At 36.4% G+C, this 14,222-nt stretch overlaps 1 protein-coding gene across 2 annotated transcripts; it reads right to left on the bottom strand.

Moving 5' to 3' along the window:
• Positions 1–433: 433 nt before the first annotated feature.
• On the bottom strand, positions 434–5,871 carry agtr2 (angiotensin II receptor, type 2). Of its 2 annotated transcripts, XM_073840725.1 has the most exons (3): positions 5,496–5,871; positions 3,220–3,290; positions 434–2,777 (listed from the first exon to the last, which is right to left on the bottom strand). In XM_073840725.1, exon 3 carries the CDS (start codon positions 2,724–2,726, stop codon positions 1,629–1,631), a length of 1,098 nt encoding a protein of 365 aa, XP_073696826.1. In that variant the 5' UTR covers positions 2,727–2,777; positions 3,220–3,290; positions 5,496–5,871; the 3' UTR covers positions 434–1,628. The 2 variants fall into 2 exon arrangements, with proteins under 2 accessions (XP_073696826.1, XP_073696827.1); XM_073840726.1 differs by lacking the exon at positions 3,220–3,290 and having other exon boundaries at positions 5,496–5,870.
• Between the last annotated feature and the right edge of the window lie 8,351 nt (positions 5,872–14,222).

A 14,222-nucleotide genomic window follows, 5' to 3' on the forward strand; every position in this document is an offset into this window, starting at 1 on the left:
TCCACCCCCTTTTTCATATTTGTGTATCTAGTGGCATGTTGTCATCAAAAACAAAACTAATCCACAGCGTCCTCAATGGCTCTGATTTGTGGAGAAAATGAAGACTCTTATGTTCACTTTTATATCCCAAAAAACCGGCATTGCTTATTGTTGTCGCTACAGCTGCTTGAGTGCAGAGAAAATGGGCGGGGCCTGATCAGTATGACATCATACTGCTCAGAAAATTAAAACGCCTTAATAATTAAGACTGTTTAGGTCTTTTAGGGATTTAAAAAAAAAAAAGTGAATGAATTTTTAGCATTGTAGGGTGGTTATGTCCACACACTGCTAAGACACATTTATATGCAAACACCATGTAAAAGTAAATTTTGCAGTCTTATTCTCATCATACTGATTACAGACAGATCACAGAACACAGAACAAAACAGTGAAGTTGATTACTTGCAAACACCATTTATTGATGATGCTCCATTATAATAGAATTATAATTAAATTTACAATGATTTATCATTTTAACAGCTTGTTACATTTCTGTGACTTTTTATATTACAGCTTATAGATAGAATTTCAGTCTGCCTGGCAGATATCAGATATCAGATATCAGAAAGACATGATTAACACTGTCTAACATTTGAGTGTTATATACAACTCGGATATTACCAGAAATTCAAATAATAAGACTGTACAGCTGTACTGTACAGCTGTACTGTAAAATTATTAGAACACTAGTATTTTCACCAGCTAAAATGGTATTAAGTCAGTTATTTCTATCTTTTGCTGTAGTGTGTCAGTAGGAAATATCAGTTTACATTTCCAAACATTCATTTTGCCATTAATTGTAATAATCCAGTGAGATTTTTGTTTGTACAGGAGTCTAACAACAGCCAGTGCTCCACACAGAAATCTGATCTCATCTTTATCCAGTCTGTCTGAAATGACATGAAGAAACAGAACAAACTGGGACAGACTAAATCCAGAAGAAATGTGGCAACATCTCCAAGATGCTTCACGATACCTACCGCCAAAGCTACAGTACTGTTAAAAGTTTTAGGCACTAGTGTAAAAATGCTGTCAAAAATAATGCCATAAATAGATTTTCTTTATCAATTAACTTCAGATCTCTGTGTGGAGCCCTGGCTGTTGTCAGTCTCCTTGTGCAAACAAAACTCACTGGACTATTACAATTAATGGCAAAATAAATGTTTGGAAATTTTCTACTGACACACTTCAGCAAAAGAAAAAAATAACTGACTTTAAAACCATTTTAGCTGGTGAAAATACTAGTGTTCTAATAATTTTGGCCACTACTGTATCTATTTCATTGATTATCTATGATTTGTGCAGGAAAATCAGCAAACTGGATAAAGTTGGATAAAAACCTGGATAAAGTCGGATCAAAGAATAATATGTTGGCTATATTTCTACACATTGTTATAAAACCAAATCTTGCTTATAGACTATGGCGCTAAGGTCACAACCACTGCGTAATTAGAAATAAGGCATAGTGAAACAACCACAATTACAGCAACCAACAACGTTTAAACTGATCATCCTAAAGTGACACAGTCCGCTGTAGTTATAATAATAAAAATAATAATACGCAAAGGTTATAGCGTCACTAGATTCCACTACGAGCTGCTCTGCTGCTCAAGAATCTCCATAGGCACGGTTTCTTTGAGGTCACTCAGTTTCCTAGAGAAGGAAGACAGTCTTGTGCTGATAGAATCTCTTTTCTGCGTCAGCATATCCCCGTAAAACTGCCACAGCTTCTCTCGGAAATGATTTCCCACAAAACAGTACAGGAAAGGGTTTATGGCAGAGTTGGAAAAGCCAAGCGAGAGGAAGAACGGCAGGAGTTTATAGATCGCTTGAAGCACCCAGCAATCCCACTCCACACCCAGCTCTGCCAGAGCTCCGAGGAACGCCAGCATGTGAAATGGAAACCAGCAAAAGAAAAACGCCAATACCACAGCGGCCACCATACGCAACACGTGGACCAGTCGGTTCGAGTCTTGGTCCAGGTAGTCTGAGGAAGCTAGAAGGTGCACAGCGATTCGGCTGTAGCAGGTTGCAATCACGACAAATGGCAGGAAGAATCCAAGGATGTTCTTTGCAAGAGTTAACCCGGTTTGCCAATAGATGCTGGGGAAATGAATGACACAAGCTGTAATGTTGGTATTGGGGAAAGTGTGTATGTCACGGAACACAACTGTTGGCAATGTCGTCAAAGCTGCCACGACCCAAATGATGCCGCTAACACATCTGGCCTGAATTATGCTCCTGGTGCTCTGAGAGTGCAGTGGGTAGACGATTGCATGATATCGATCCACACTCATACAGGTGATGAAAAATATACTAGCATAGACGTTTATCGTCACCAGACCCCCACACAGCTTACACATAACCTTCCCGAAAACCCAGTTGTAATCCAGTGAATAGTAAACAGCCCAGAATGGCAAAGAGCTCAGGAAGAGCAAGTCCGACATAGCTAGATTCATCAGATAGGTGTTGGCTACAGTCCTTCGGCCTGAACTGTGAAACAACACACACACCACCAGCATGTTACCAAGAAAACCCAGTAGGAATATGAGGCTGTACAAAGCGGGGATCACTTTCTTCTGGTAATGAGAGGATGAGGCGGATATGTAGTCACATGAGTTTGTCATAATATGATCCAACATCGACACATTGGGTCCAGTCAGATTATGGGTGGATTCTGCCTCCATGGCGTCACTGTTGATTATGCTGGACGATTCGGGAACGGGAGATCTGAAGTTCTGGAATGAAAAACACACACACACAAAAAGCTTTATGCCGTGATAGTGCAAGTTCCCATGTGAAGCAGTAATGATGAAACATGTTATTGTAGCCTTGGGATGAAATGCAAAATCATCTATCAAGCTCCATTTATCTTAAACCTTTACTAAAACGTTTCGATCCCCTCAAACAGGAACATTCAAGATTGTGAAACTCCTGAAAATTGTGTCCAAAAGCAAAGAAAACGTAATAAAATGGCTATAAATCACAAGCTGAATTTCACAGGTTGCCAGAATAAATACAAAACAACTAAATAGAAGTGGGAAAAATGTCTCTAGTGAGGTTAAAAAGTGTGTGAGCTCTCCACAGATGCTCTGAATCCTATTTAAAGTGCTTGTTCCACGGTGGACAGCCTTAATGTCTGTCTATTAAACAGAGAACAAAATCCCACCGTATACTGACCGTCGACAGTCCACTGGGACTGATGTTGCAGCATCCTCTCCTCTACATCTTGTCAGTGTGAGAAAGAGAATCTGTGAGTATGAGAGAGAAATGTGAGAAAGCGAGCGTGTGTGTGCGTGTAGCCGTAGCTCTGGTGATTTTGGGTCCAGCGCAGATGTGTTTTATAGCTCTCAGTGGGCTGCGCGCAATACATCTGGTTACGGTTAACATAGGCGGGGGGCACATGAAGATACTGGATTGGCTGGGAAATCAGTTGTGGTGTTTTGGGGGGCCATGAACGGTACAAACGGGATTCAGTCCTGCTCCCCGATAGTATACTGTACTGTATATATTGCAAAATAGTAGCCTAGGCATTCTTTTCATACTTTTACAATGAGCTCAGGTAATGTATGCAGGATTGGACAACACAACCACACAGGTCCTGAAACAAAGTTCACGATCGAACTAAGCAACAAAAGATCAAATCCTCTACCAACACATTGAGAAAGTTTGAAGTTTTGATTTAAATGTATATATAGTTACACTACCAGTCACAAGTTTTTGGACAGTAATATTTTTTATGTTTTAAGTCTATTCTGCTCACCAAGCCTGAATTTATTTGATCCAAAGTACAGCAAAAACAGTACAATTTTGAAATATTTTTACAATTTGAAATAACTATTTTATATTTGAATGTATTTTAAAATGTAATTTATTCCTGTGATTTCAAAGCTGAATTTTTAGAATCATTACTCCAGTCACATGATCCTTCAGAAATCATTCTAATATTTTGATTTGCTGCTCAAAAACATTTATTATCACTGTGATGTGATATCACTGTGAATTTTTTTCAGGTTTCTTTGATGAAAATAAAGTTCAGAAGAACATCATTTATTTGAAATAGAAATTTTTTGTAACATTACAAATGTCTTTACCATCACTTTTGAGATTTCAGATAAATGCTAATCTTTGGATCTTTCTATGCAAAGAAAATGTAGTCAACTGTTTTAAATATTGATAATAATAATAAATGTTTCTTGAACAGCAAATCAGCATATTAGAATGATTTCTAAAACAAATCTTTTGACAAGTCTGGAGCAGTTATTTTAAATAGTAAAATATTTCACAATATTACTGCTTTTGCTGTATTTTGGATCAAATAAATGCAGGCTTGGTGAGCAGAAGAGACTTCTTTAAAAGACTAATAAAAAATCTTACTGTCCAAAAACCTTTAACTGGTAGGGTATGTTAAGGCTTTTTAAATCTAAAATGTAAATAAACATTTGGAAATATCTGGCAAACCTTAAGTTTTAGGACCAATTCTTACAATTAACTAGCATATTCAGATTGCAACTATATTGGTGGTTTATTAGTACTTATAAAGCAGATATTAAGGCCTTCTTTTGCGTGGCAATATTTTAAATCCATCAAGCATCAAATTAGGAGTTTATTGAGGCAAAAGTCATAGTTAACTGTTAGATAATTGTGATAATTGGTCCCTAAATTCAAGTGAGACCATGTTGAATATTTTAGGAATCTGCTTACTCTGCTTAAACTACGTGAACAAATTCCTCATCATTCAAATCTAACTGTCATGGTAATTCATTTATGAAGATTAACATTGTACACTCTGAGCCCTAAATAATGTTCACAGCTGTTGAAAATAATCCCAGTCATTTTTCAAATGTTGCAGATGTTCTTAATCACAGCGCTATGCCTGTCAAGTTAATACACCATTTCTGCTTAAGTCATTGGAAAAGCTTGTAGTTATCTAATATAGTAACCGAAAAAGGATTTTTCAAATGCAAATTAACAATCACTGAAAATATACTGTTTTATTCATATTTGGTTCATATCTATTACACGTCCTATAGCTTTGGAGAAACAGTCCACTCTTTTAAAAAAAATGGCAACTTACAATCTATTATCAGAGTAAGAAATTGCATATGCAAGTAAAATGAGAAGCAATCTGGCTTTCTAATTTCTAATAAATTGCGGGGAAAAAAGGAATAATATGTGGAAGACAACGTAAAAAGAACAATTCTTTAGACTGCACTGACTTGACGTTGTTCTCTTTTTGATAGTTTTTAGGTTTATAAAGGAATCATAAAAAAGATGATGAAAAGAAAAGTTTAAACACCTAAGTACTACATACCATTAATAATGCATCTCCTTACACATTTTACAGTTAGACGTTAAATCTTAATAAGTTAACTTTACAAAAAAAAAGGGATTAAAAAACAATTATGTTAAAAAGTCAAGAAAAAATGACCGCAACACACTGCAGCTCAGCATACCTTTCAGTTTCCGGTGCAAAGTTAGCGAAGTCTTCAGTCTCTCCGAGGTGTCACTAAACCCCTGGCACACGTTTCACGCTGAAAACCGAGCCAAAGAAAGCTTGCTTAGCCCCCAGCAGACTTTTCCATTTTGGAAGTGGAGACAATTCTCTGCGTGTGTAAGTATATGAGGAAGTAAACAGCCAACCAGATTTAGGATTTGCTCAAATATTTTTACGTCCACATTCGTCCACTGGGAAAAAGAGGGTGGAGATGGATATTGAGGGAGAGAGAGAGAGAGAGAGAACGAGAGAGAGAGAGAGAGAGAGAGAGAGAGAGAGAGAGAGAGAGAGAGGAGGTGAAAGTGTTCTTTTTCCTCTTAGTAAATGCCTGCGTTCATTTTGAAAGCATCTGTCCAGCATCTCTGTGTGAGAAAAAGAGAGAGTGACATGATGGCAAACATATTCAAGAGGAAAAACTTAAGCATTACACACACACCAAACAGCCTAAAAAATGTACAGTACAGTAGTGCTGATTGTGTAGTGTTTATATGTTCTGCACTAATATATCATCATCTTTCACAGTGAACAAACATGCAAATGTCTCGGCAACTATCTCACGTAAATTTCCAGCATTCCTGCAAAATGAGTGCTGGTCATTGGTCTCCCAAGAGTTTTGGGTTCTGCCTCCAAACTGTCGAGTATGAATTGTGTCCTCTATCAAACATTTTACCCAGAGTGTGAAACCAGATAAGCTTCTTAAAACACAGGAAATTGAGAGACGTCAGTGGCTCCCCATTCACTCAGCTCTCTAGTTACTGTGGAGACGACCCCGCGAAAGACCCCTCAGAGGTCACGGGCAGATGTGTTCTAACAATTTCATAACAAGAGAGATAATGATGTCTCAAATGAGCAGGGCTAAGATAACCGAAATGTGGCCAATTACAGATGACATTAGACAGAAGTGTGCGTGTGTTTACAAAATTAGTGCGTCCGATTTTCATCCAAACAACTGAAGGGACAGAACATACTGTTTCGCTCTGCTTTTGAGTTTATTATTGGCTGTCAAAGCCAGTGGCTGTAAACAATTTCTTGAATGCAACTTTGATCAACAGAAAACAATGTCGCAACAAAAGGCATGTTGGTGGGGTTTCATGTTTGGAGCTATTGTTGAAATCGGAGTGTCTCCTGAAGTCTCTGTTGTGAAGAAATACTAGAGCTAGGCAGCGATTGATTTGAAAGGGATTCTGGAATGCTGCTGTTGCCAATTAACTCTAGAATTCCAGCTGAGCTGATTCGTTTGGTATGGACATACTGAGCTATAACTTAACATGATTCAAGGCTGTAGGGTGCCACAGTGTGCAGCTGTGGCTACTTAAAATTACAACTTTTAACAGTAGAAGTCTAACTCATGTAACTGACATCACAGATGAACAGCAGCTGTTTTTATGGTTTTTATAGAGGAAATGGAACTTAAATCACACACACCTTTAACTTTAAAGGGGTAATCGGATGCAAAACTCATTTTTACATGTTGTTTGAACATTAATGTGTGTTGGCAGTTTGTGTCCACAACCACCCTACAGTGATAAATACCCACCCAGTGTTATTTTTTAATCTTTAAAAGTAATATCCCTTTTTAAAATCAGGGCATTCTCAGCTTCTTGTTTGTGTGACGGCACACCGGCAGAGGCTGCTCCAACGATAGTTGATTGACATGAGTGCCTTGACATAGACCTCACTGAGCTGAAAGAGTCCGAATCCGATTGCCTTTGTGTCGACTCAGGTGCAGGGGAAGACAAGAATGTCTCTGATTGAGCGATTGAGGTGTTCTGTTGTTGGATGTAATAATGAACATAGCAGTAGTCATTTACTCCCGACATCTGAGCTGCTGAAGACACACAGGATTAACGTTACTTTAGTTTTTTTTAAAGGAAAGCACTGATCCCGATCTACATATGCGTCTGTGTTCATGCGAATCATTTCTGATGCAGCTTCACCCACAGCAGAAGTGAGTATAAGGGTTTTTTTATGCATCTTTGCAAACCGCCTTTCTTAATAATGTGCTTGTTGGCAAGTTTCGCCACTAAACACAGCTAAAGTAAACATTACGGCTCATAATCCTACAGCAGAGAGGGGCGGGCCGAGCAGAGCTCATTTGCATTTAAAGGACCTTGCAATTAAATGAGTTGTTTTTTTGCAGAGCTGATTTTGACAAAGTAAAAGGGTGTTGTTGTTTTTTACACCACTATTGAGAATTTTTAACCAAAGTATATTATAGACTTTTCATTAAGACCCTAAAGAATCATATGAACTTGTGGAAAATGGGCATCCGATGACCCCTTTAAAGGAGACCCTTTATGCCCTGTTTTACAACATGTAATAGAAGTCATTCTGGGTGTCCCTAGAATGTGTCTGTGAAGTTTCAGCTCAAAACACCCCACAGATCTTTTAATATATAATTTTTAAAATGTATATTTTGAGTGTAACCAGAAACACGCTGTTTTCATGCATGGTTCTTTAAATGCAAATGAGTTGTTGCTCCCAACCTCTTTTCCTAAATAGGGCTGTGCCTTTACAATTAGTAGCTCAGCTACTCTGCTAAAAAAACATCTGTTTGGTTTTGATTATCATGTCTATCATGCTGAAATCATGCGTTTTGAAGCCATATCAATTTAAACTTCTGATATAGGGCTTTCTGAACACACACATTCGAAACACGTGCACAGAAAGCAGCTGTTACATGGAATGTGAGTACTAAACTTCTAAAAAAAGTTCTCTTTCATGTCTTATTGTGCTTAAAAACACTGTCAAAAACAGTGGTTATGTCTGTGAAAGTAAACAGTTGGGAATGAAATTGCAGATTTATATTACTAATATACAGTCTATGTCACGGGGCGAGCGAAATCTGACACACCAATTTTTTTTACAGAAAAAGGCTTACCGAATCAAAGTTACTGGGTTGTCCTTTTTCACATTTTCTGGGTTGGTAGATGCACTGGGGACCCGAATACAGCACATTTTCAGGATATGTCCACTTTAAAGCTGAATAAACATATACAGTGACCAAATAAACTCCCCTCGTAGAATTTATTAGTGTGCACACAGTCACTTTAGTTTCATTTTATGACTTCACTCATCCATGACCTATTTATATATGGCACACGTTATTATTTATATTGATCACCCAGAGGATGAATATTAAAGCATGTTAAAAATATATGTCGTGATTTATTAATTATTTGAGTCATTTATTAAACTAAGACAAAGCAAGGAACATGAGAAATTCTAAATAAACACTCAGAACTGAGGAAGAAAGAAAGAATGAAAGAAATCCCTAAAAGTCAAACAATGACACATTTGAAGTCAATAATAATGTCATGTCATTGCTTTTTCCTTGATTTGGTTTTGATTAAGGTCACATGCAGTTAGGCACATATGTTAGCAATAATTACTTCAGAAGAACAGCTGTAAATTAGAATTAGATTTTTTTTATGTGACCATTGTTCAAAGATGGCACAAATGTTATACAGAGATGACTTTGGTGACTATAAGAACTTGTCCGAAAAAACTCAATAGATTTATTGACTCTGATCTGAAGGACAGATTTCAGGTGAAAGGATTACAATTCACAATACAAGGCCAGTACAAGCATTGTGCTGCATTTCTTTCTGTCTGACAAATTGTTGGCATCTTCAGATGTCTTTAATTTACTTAAAGAATGTTTCAAAAGCCTTTTATTGAAACGTATTCATTCTGACAGAAAATGCAGTTCCGCCTTGATTTGTTTTGTTTGTTTGAAAAACTGACACTTGCTTTAAAGCATTATGATTTTGTTTTCAAGGCTTATTTTGCTTTTAAAGCTTACTGTACTGCACATACTGACCTCACACCGAGAGTCTGTGTAGATTTTGATTAAATAAACCTCCAAAATTTGAGATCACTCTAGATGTGCTCATTTGTTTCTGGGTTGTTCTACAAATGTAGTGGCCTGTCCATCTGGAAAAAACCCCTGATCATTTCCACATCTTATTTCCTGATTCATTAAACTTAAAGTAAAATATCGTTAGATTGCAAGCTGTTTATTTAGTTATGTTGCTCTTAAATAAAATTAATGGGAATGATTAAAGGAACCATTTCACAGTGTTTACGGTTAAAAGAAGAATTCCATCCAAAAAACACACATTTTATCATTTACCCTCATGTTATTTCTTTCTTTGGTTTACAATAATACCACTGACTGATCGTAAGTAACTTTTTTTCAAAAAGTTGGAAAAATGGAAAAATCATTGCGGGTGACTACAATTGCAAGACTCCTCCAGAGAATTATATTTTAAACACTAGATTTAAACACTAAATCTGAAAAACGCAAAATGACACATGTACACATTACATTAGGATGAGAAACAGCAGTATTCTCAGGCCAAGAAAATTCCTGCTAAATACTCCTGCTAATACATTATACACACAGAATGATTTGGAAATGTCAACTCAGTTTAGTGAGCCAGTGAAGCTTATTGAATGTGAAAACATCCTGGCTTACTGAAATGATCAGTGAGTTTTAATCTGGCTGTTTAGCTTTAAGTTAAAACATTTAAAGTACAAATTTTTAAATACAAAACAAAAATGTATAACAGTGTGTAAATGTTATGGCATATACTACCAGTCAAAAGTTTTTGAACAGTAAGATTATTAATGTTTGTTAAAGACGTCTCTTCTGCTCACCAAGCTTGCATTTATTTGATCCAAAGTATAGCAAAAACAGTGAAAATCTGAAATATTTTTACTATTTTAAAGTACTGTTTTCTATTTGAATTTTTTTAAATGTAATTTATTCCTCTGATTTCAAAGCTGGATTTTTAGCATCATTACTCCAGTTACACAATACAATATTTTAATTTGCTGCTCAAAAAAATATTTATTATTATGTTGAAAACAGTTTCTTTGATGAATAGAAAGTGTAGAAAAACAGAATTTATCTCCAAAATAAAATCTTTTATAACATTATAAATGCCTTTATCATCACTTTTGATCAATTTAAAGCATACTTGTTAAATAAAAGTATTAATTTCTATAATTTCTTCCCCCCTTTAAAAAAGAAAAAATATGCAAACTCCAAGCTTTTCAATGGTATAGTGTACAGTCGTGGCCAAAAGATGAGAATGACACAAATATTAGTTTTCACAAAGTTTGCTGCTAAAGAACTAAAAGCAGTTTGTTTCAGTTGTTTCTGTGATGTATTGAAATATTATTACAAGCACTTCATACGTTTCAAAGGCTTTTATCGACAATTACATGACATGCAAAGAGTCAGTATTTGCAGTGTTGGCCCTTCTTTTTCAGGACCTCTGCAATTCGACTGGGCATGCTCTCAATCAACTTCTGGGCCAAATCCTGACTGATAGTAACCCATTCTTTCATAATCACTTCTTGGAGTTTGTCAAAATTAGTGGGTTTTTGTTTGTCCACCCGCCTCTTGAGGATTGACCAATGTTCTCAATGGGATTAAGATCTGGGGAGTTTCCAGGCCATTGACCCAAAATTTCAACGTTTTGGTCCCCGAGCCACTTAGTTATCACTTTTGCCTTATGGCACGGTGCTCCATCGTGCTGGAAAATGCATTGTTCTTCACCAAACTGTTGTTGGATTGTTGGAAGAAGTTGCTGTTGGAGGGTGTTTTGGTACCATTCTTTATTCATGGCTGTGTTTTTGGGCAAAATTGTGAGTGAGCCCACTCCCTTGGATGAGAAGCAACCCCACACATGAATGGTCTCAGGATGCTTTACTGTTGGCATGACACAGGACTGATGGTAGCGCTCACCTTTTCTTCTCCGGACAAGCCTTTTTCCAGGTGCCCCAAACAATCGGAAAGAGGCTTCATCGGAGAATATGACTTTGCCCCAGTCCTCAGCAGTCCATTCGCCATACTTTTTGCAGAAGATCAATCTGTCCCTGATGTTTTTTTTTTTTTTTTTTTTGGAGAGAAGTGGCTTCTTTGCTGCCCTTGACACCAGGCCATCTTCCAAAAGTCTTGGCCTCACTGTGCATGCAGATGCACTCACACCTGCCTGCTGCCATTCCTGAGCAAGTTCTGCACTGGTGGCACTCCGATCCCGCAGCTGAATCCTCTTTAGGAGATGATTCTGGTGCTTGCTGGACTTTCTTGGATGCCCTGAAGCCGCCTTAACAAGAATTGAACCTCTTTCCTTGAAGTTCTTGATGATCCTATAAGTTGTTGATTTAGGTGCAATCTTAGTAGCCACAATATCCTTGCCTGTGAAGCCATCTTTATGCAACGCAATGATGGCTGCACGCGTTTCTTTGCAGGCATGGTTAACAATGGAAGAACAATGATTTCAAGCATCACCCTCCTTTTAACATGTCAAGTCTGCCATTCTAACCCAATCAGCCTGATATAATGATCTCCAGCCTTGTGTTCGTCAACATTCTCACCCTGAGTTAACAAGACGATTACTGAAATGATCTCAGCAGGTCCTTTAATGACAGCAATGAAATGCAGTGGAAAGTTTTTTTCGGGATTAAGTTCATTTTCATGGCAAAGAAGGACTATGCAATTCATCTGATCACTCTTCATAACATTCTGGAGTATATGCAAATTGCTATTATAAAAACTTAAGCAGCAACTTTTCCAATTTCCAGTATTTATGTAATTCTCAAAACTTTTGGCCACGACTGTATAAGGTTACAAAAGCTTTTTATTTCAGATAAACGCTGATCTTTGGATCTTTCTATTTATCAAAGAATCCTGAAAAAAAATTACTCAACTGCTTTAAATATGGATAATAATAAAATGTTTCTTAAATAGCAAATCAGCATATTAGAATAATTTCTGAAGGATGTCACACTGAAGACTGAGTAATGATGCTGAAAATTTTGCTTTGATCACAGGAATAAATTACATTTTAAAATATTTTCTAATAGAAAACAGTTATTTTAAAATAGTAAAAATATTTTACAATTTTACTGTTTTTGCTGTACTTTGGCTCAAATAAATGCAAGCTTGGTGAGCAGAAGAAAAAAGCATAAACAAAAAAAATAGGACTCTCCTCATATATCAACATTCAAAGTACTAATTTCTAAATTTATGAAACATTCTTTGAATATGTTTACATTTCGACATAAAAAAGTCAACCTAAAAATAATCACTTAGTCTCAGTCTCAGTGCTGAAAATAATATCTAAACAAATTATTAAAATAATGATGTGTAACATTCAAAGTCAAATTAAATCCTCAAAATGAAAACAGATAACAAAGACCGCAAGAAATGCTAAGTGACAGAGAGGGGCTGAGAACATACAGGATATTTACGTCCGGAACAAAACACTCAAAACCCCAAGCTGGGTTTCTTCTCCCTGATGGACAATGAAATGCCTGTGTGCGTGAGAACATTTAGAACTAATATATGATCGCTCTGCTTCATTCAGTCAAACAGCACTATATGAGCCCTCCAGTAAATTTTACCATGGCACAATGTCATGATTCAGCACAATCAGATCATAAAATTAGCTTGTCCAACGTGCTTAATAAAAAAAGGACAGACATAAAGTTCTAAACACATTCTGTTCCCTGTCAACCAGCATCAGCGCCTCTCCCCAGTGACTGACAGAAGAACTCAAGAGAGAAAGGAAGAAACAAGGGAGGAAGAGGAAGGGTCACAGAGGGGACAGGATGCTGGTTTGGGGGAGAGTCTGAAGGGATAAATTAGGAGCCAGCCTCAATGTACAGAGAGAATGAGTCACAAACCACCATCCCAGGCTCAGGACTCACCCTAAACACACTAATAATAGACTTCAGTGTGTGAGAATGTGTTTGGCGGCATGTGTTTGTGTTGTAGGCAAAAAAAAAAAAAAAAAAAGCCTAAAGCTAATTGTTGTGGAGCAAGGACCCACAATGTTCACTTATCATTAAACTTGTGTACTGTAATTTGACAAGTAGGTGATATGATTTGATCTGATTTGATCTGACATAACCACATCAAATAAACGTACACAAAGCTGAAAAATCATTTCTGATAAGTCTTTCTCAGTGTTCATTTATCATCTTACCTCAGACTGGCAGTTCATCTGTCAGGCTACAGACTGGTGGCTTCTCTGCATTTCTGTGGTTTTAAATCGTAAAAAAGAAAAAATAATAAAATATTTTTGTGTCATATCACTGATTTTCAGTTCAATTAAATTGCTGAATCCTTTGGCAAGTTTCATGATGGTTTTAAACATTAATTAGAGCTTAAACTACAACAAAAGGCTTTTTCTTTCGACTATGCATTTTAAATTAAATGTATAAATTAATATTACTACTGCTAAGATTTTTAATGTTTTTAAAGAAGTCTCTTTTGCTCGCCAAGCCTGCATTTATTTGATTTAAAGTACAGCAAAAACAGTACAATTTTTTTATATCTTGACTATTTTTAAAAAAAAAAGTTTTCTATTATAATATATTTTTTCAAATGTAATATATTCCTGTGATCAAATCTACATTTTCAGCATCATTACTCTATATAAACCATTCGAATATGCTAATTTTCTGTTCAAGGAACATTTATTATTATTAATAATATTATTATTATTAACAATATTTAAATCAGTTATATTTATTTATTTATTTGGATCCCCATTAGCTTCCCCATTAGCTTCCTGGGGCCCATAAAAGTGCTGAAACATGTGTACTCAGATATAACTTAAATAAATATAACATACATATAACATAACCACATGTATGCATTTATCCA

This window comes from Garra rufa, chromosome 5 (genome assembly GCF_049309525.1).
Source record: "Garra rufa chromosome 5, GarRuf1.0, whole genome shotgun sequence".
In the NCBI taxonomy this organism is placed as follows: Eukaryota; Metazoa; Chordata; class Actinopteri; order Cypriniformes; family Cyprinidae; genus Garra; species Garra rufa.

Bases quoted from the DNA above. Each gene is read 5' to 3' on its own strand.
- agtr2 (XM_073840725.1), bottom strand. From the start codon at position 2,726: ATGGAGGCAGAATCCACCCATAATCTGACTGGACCCAATGTGTCGATG.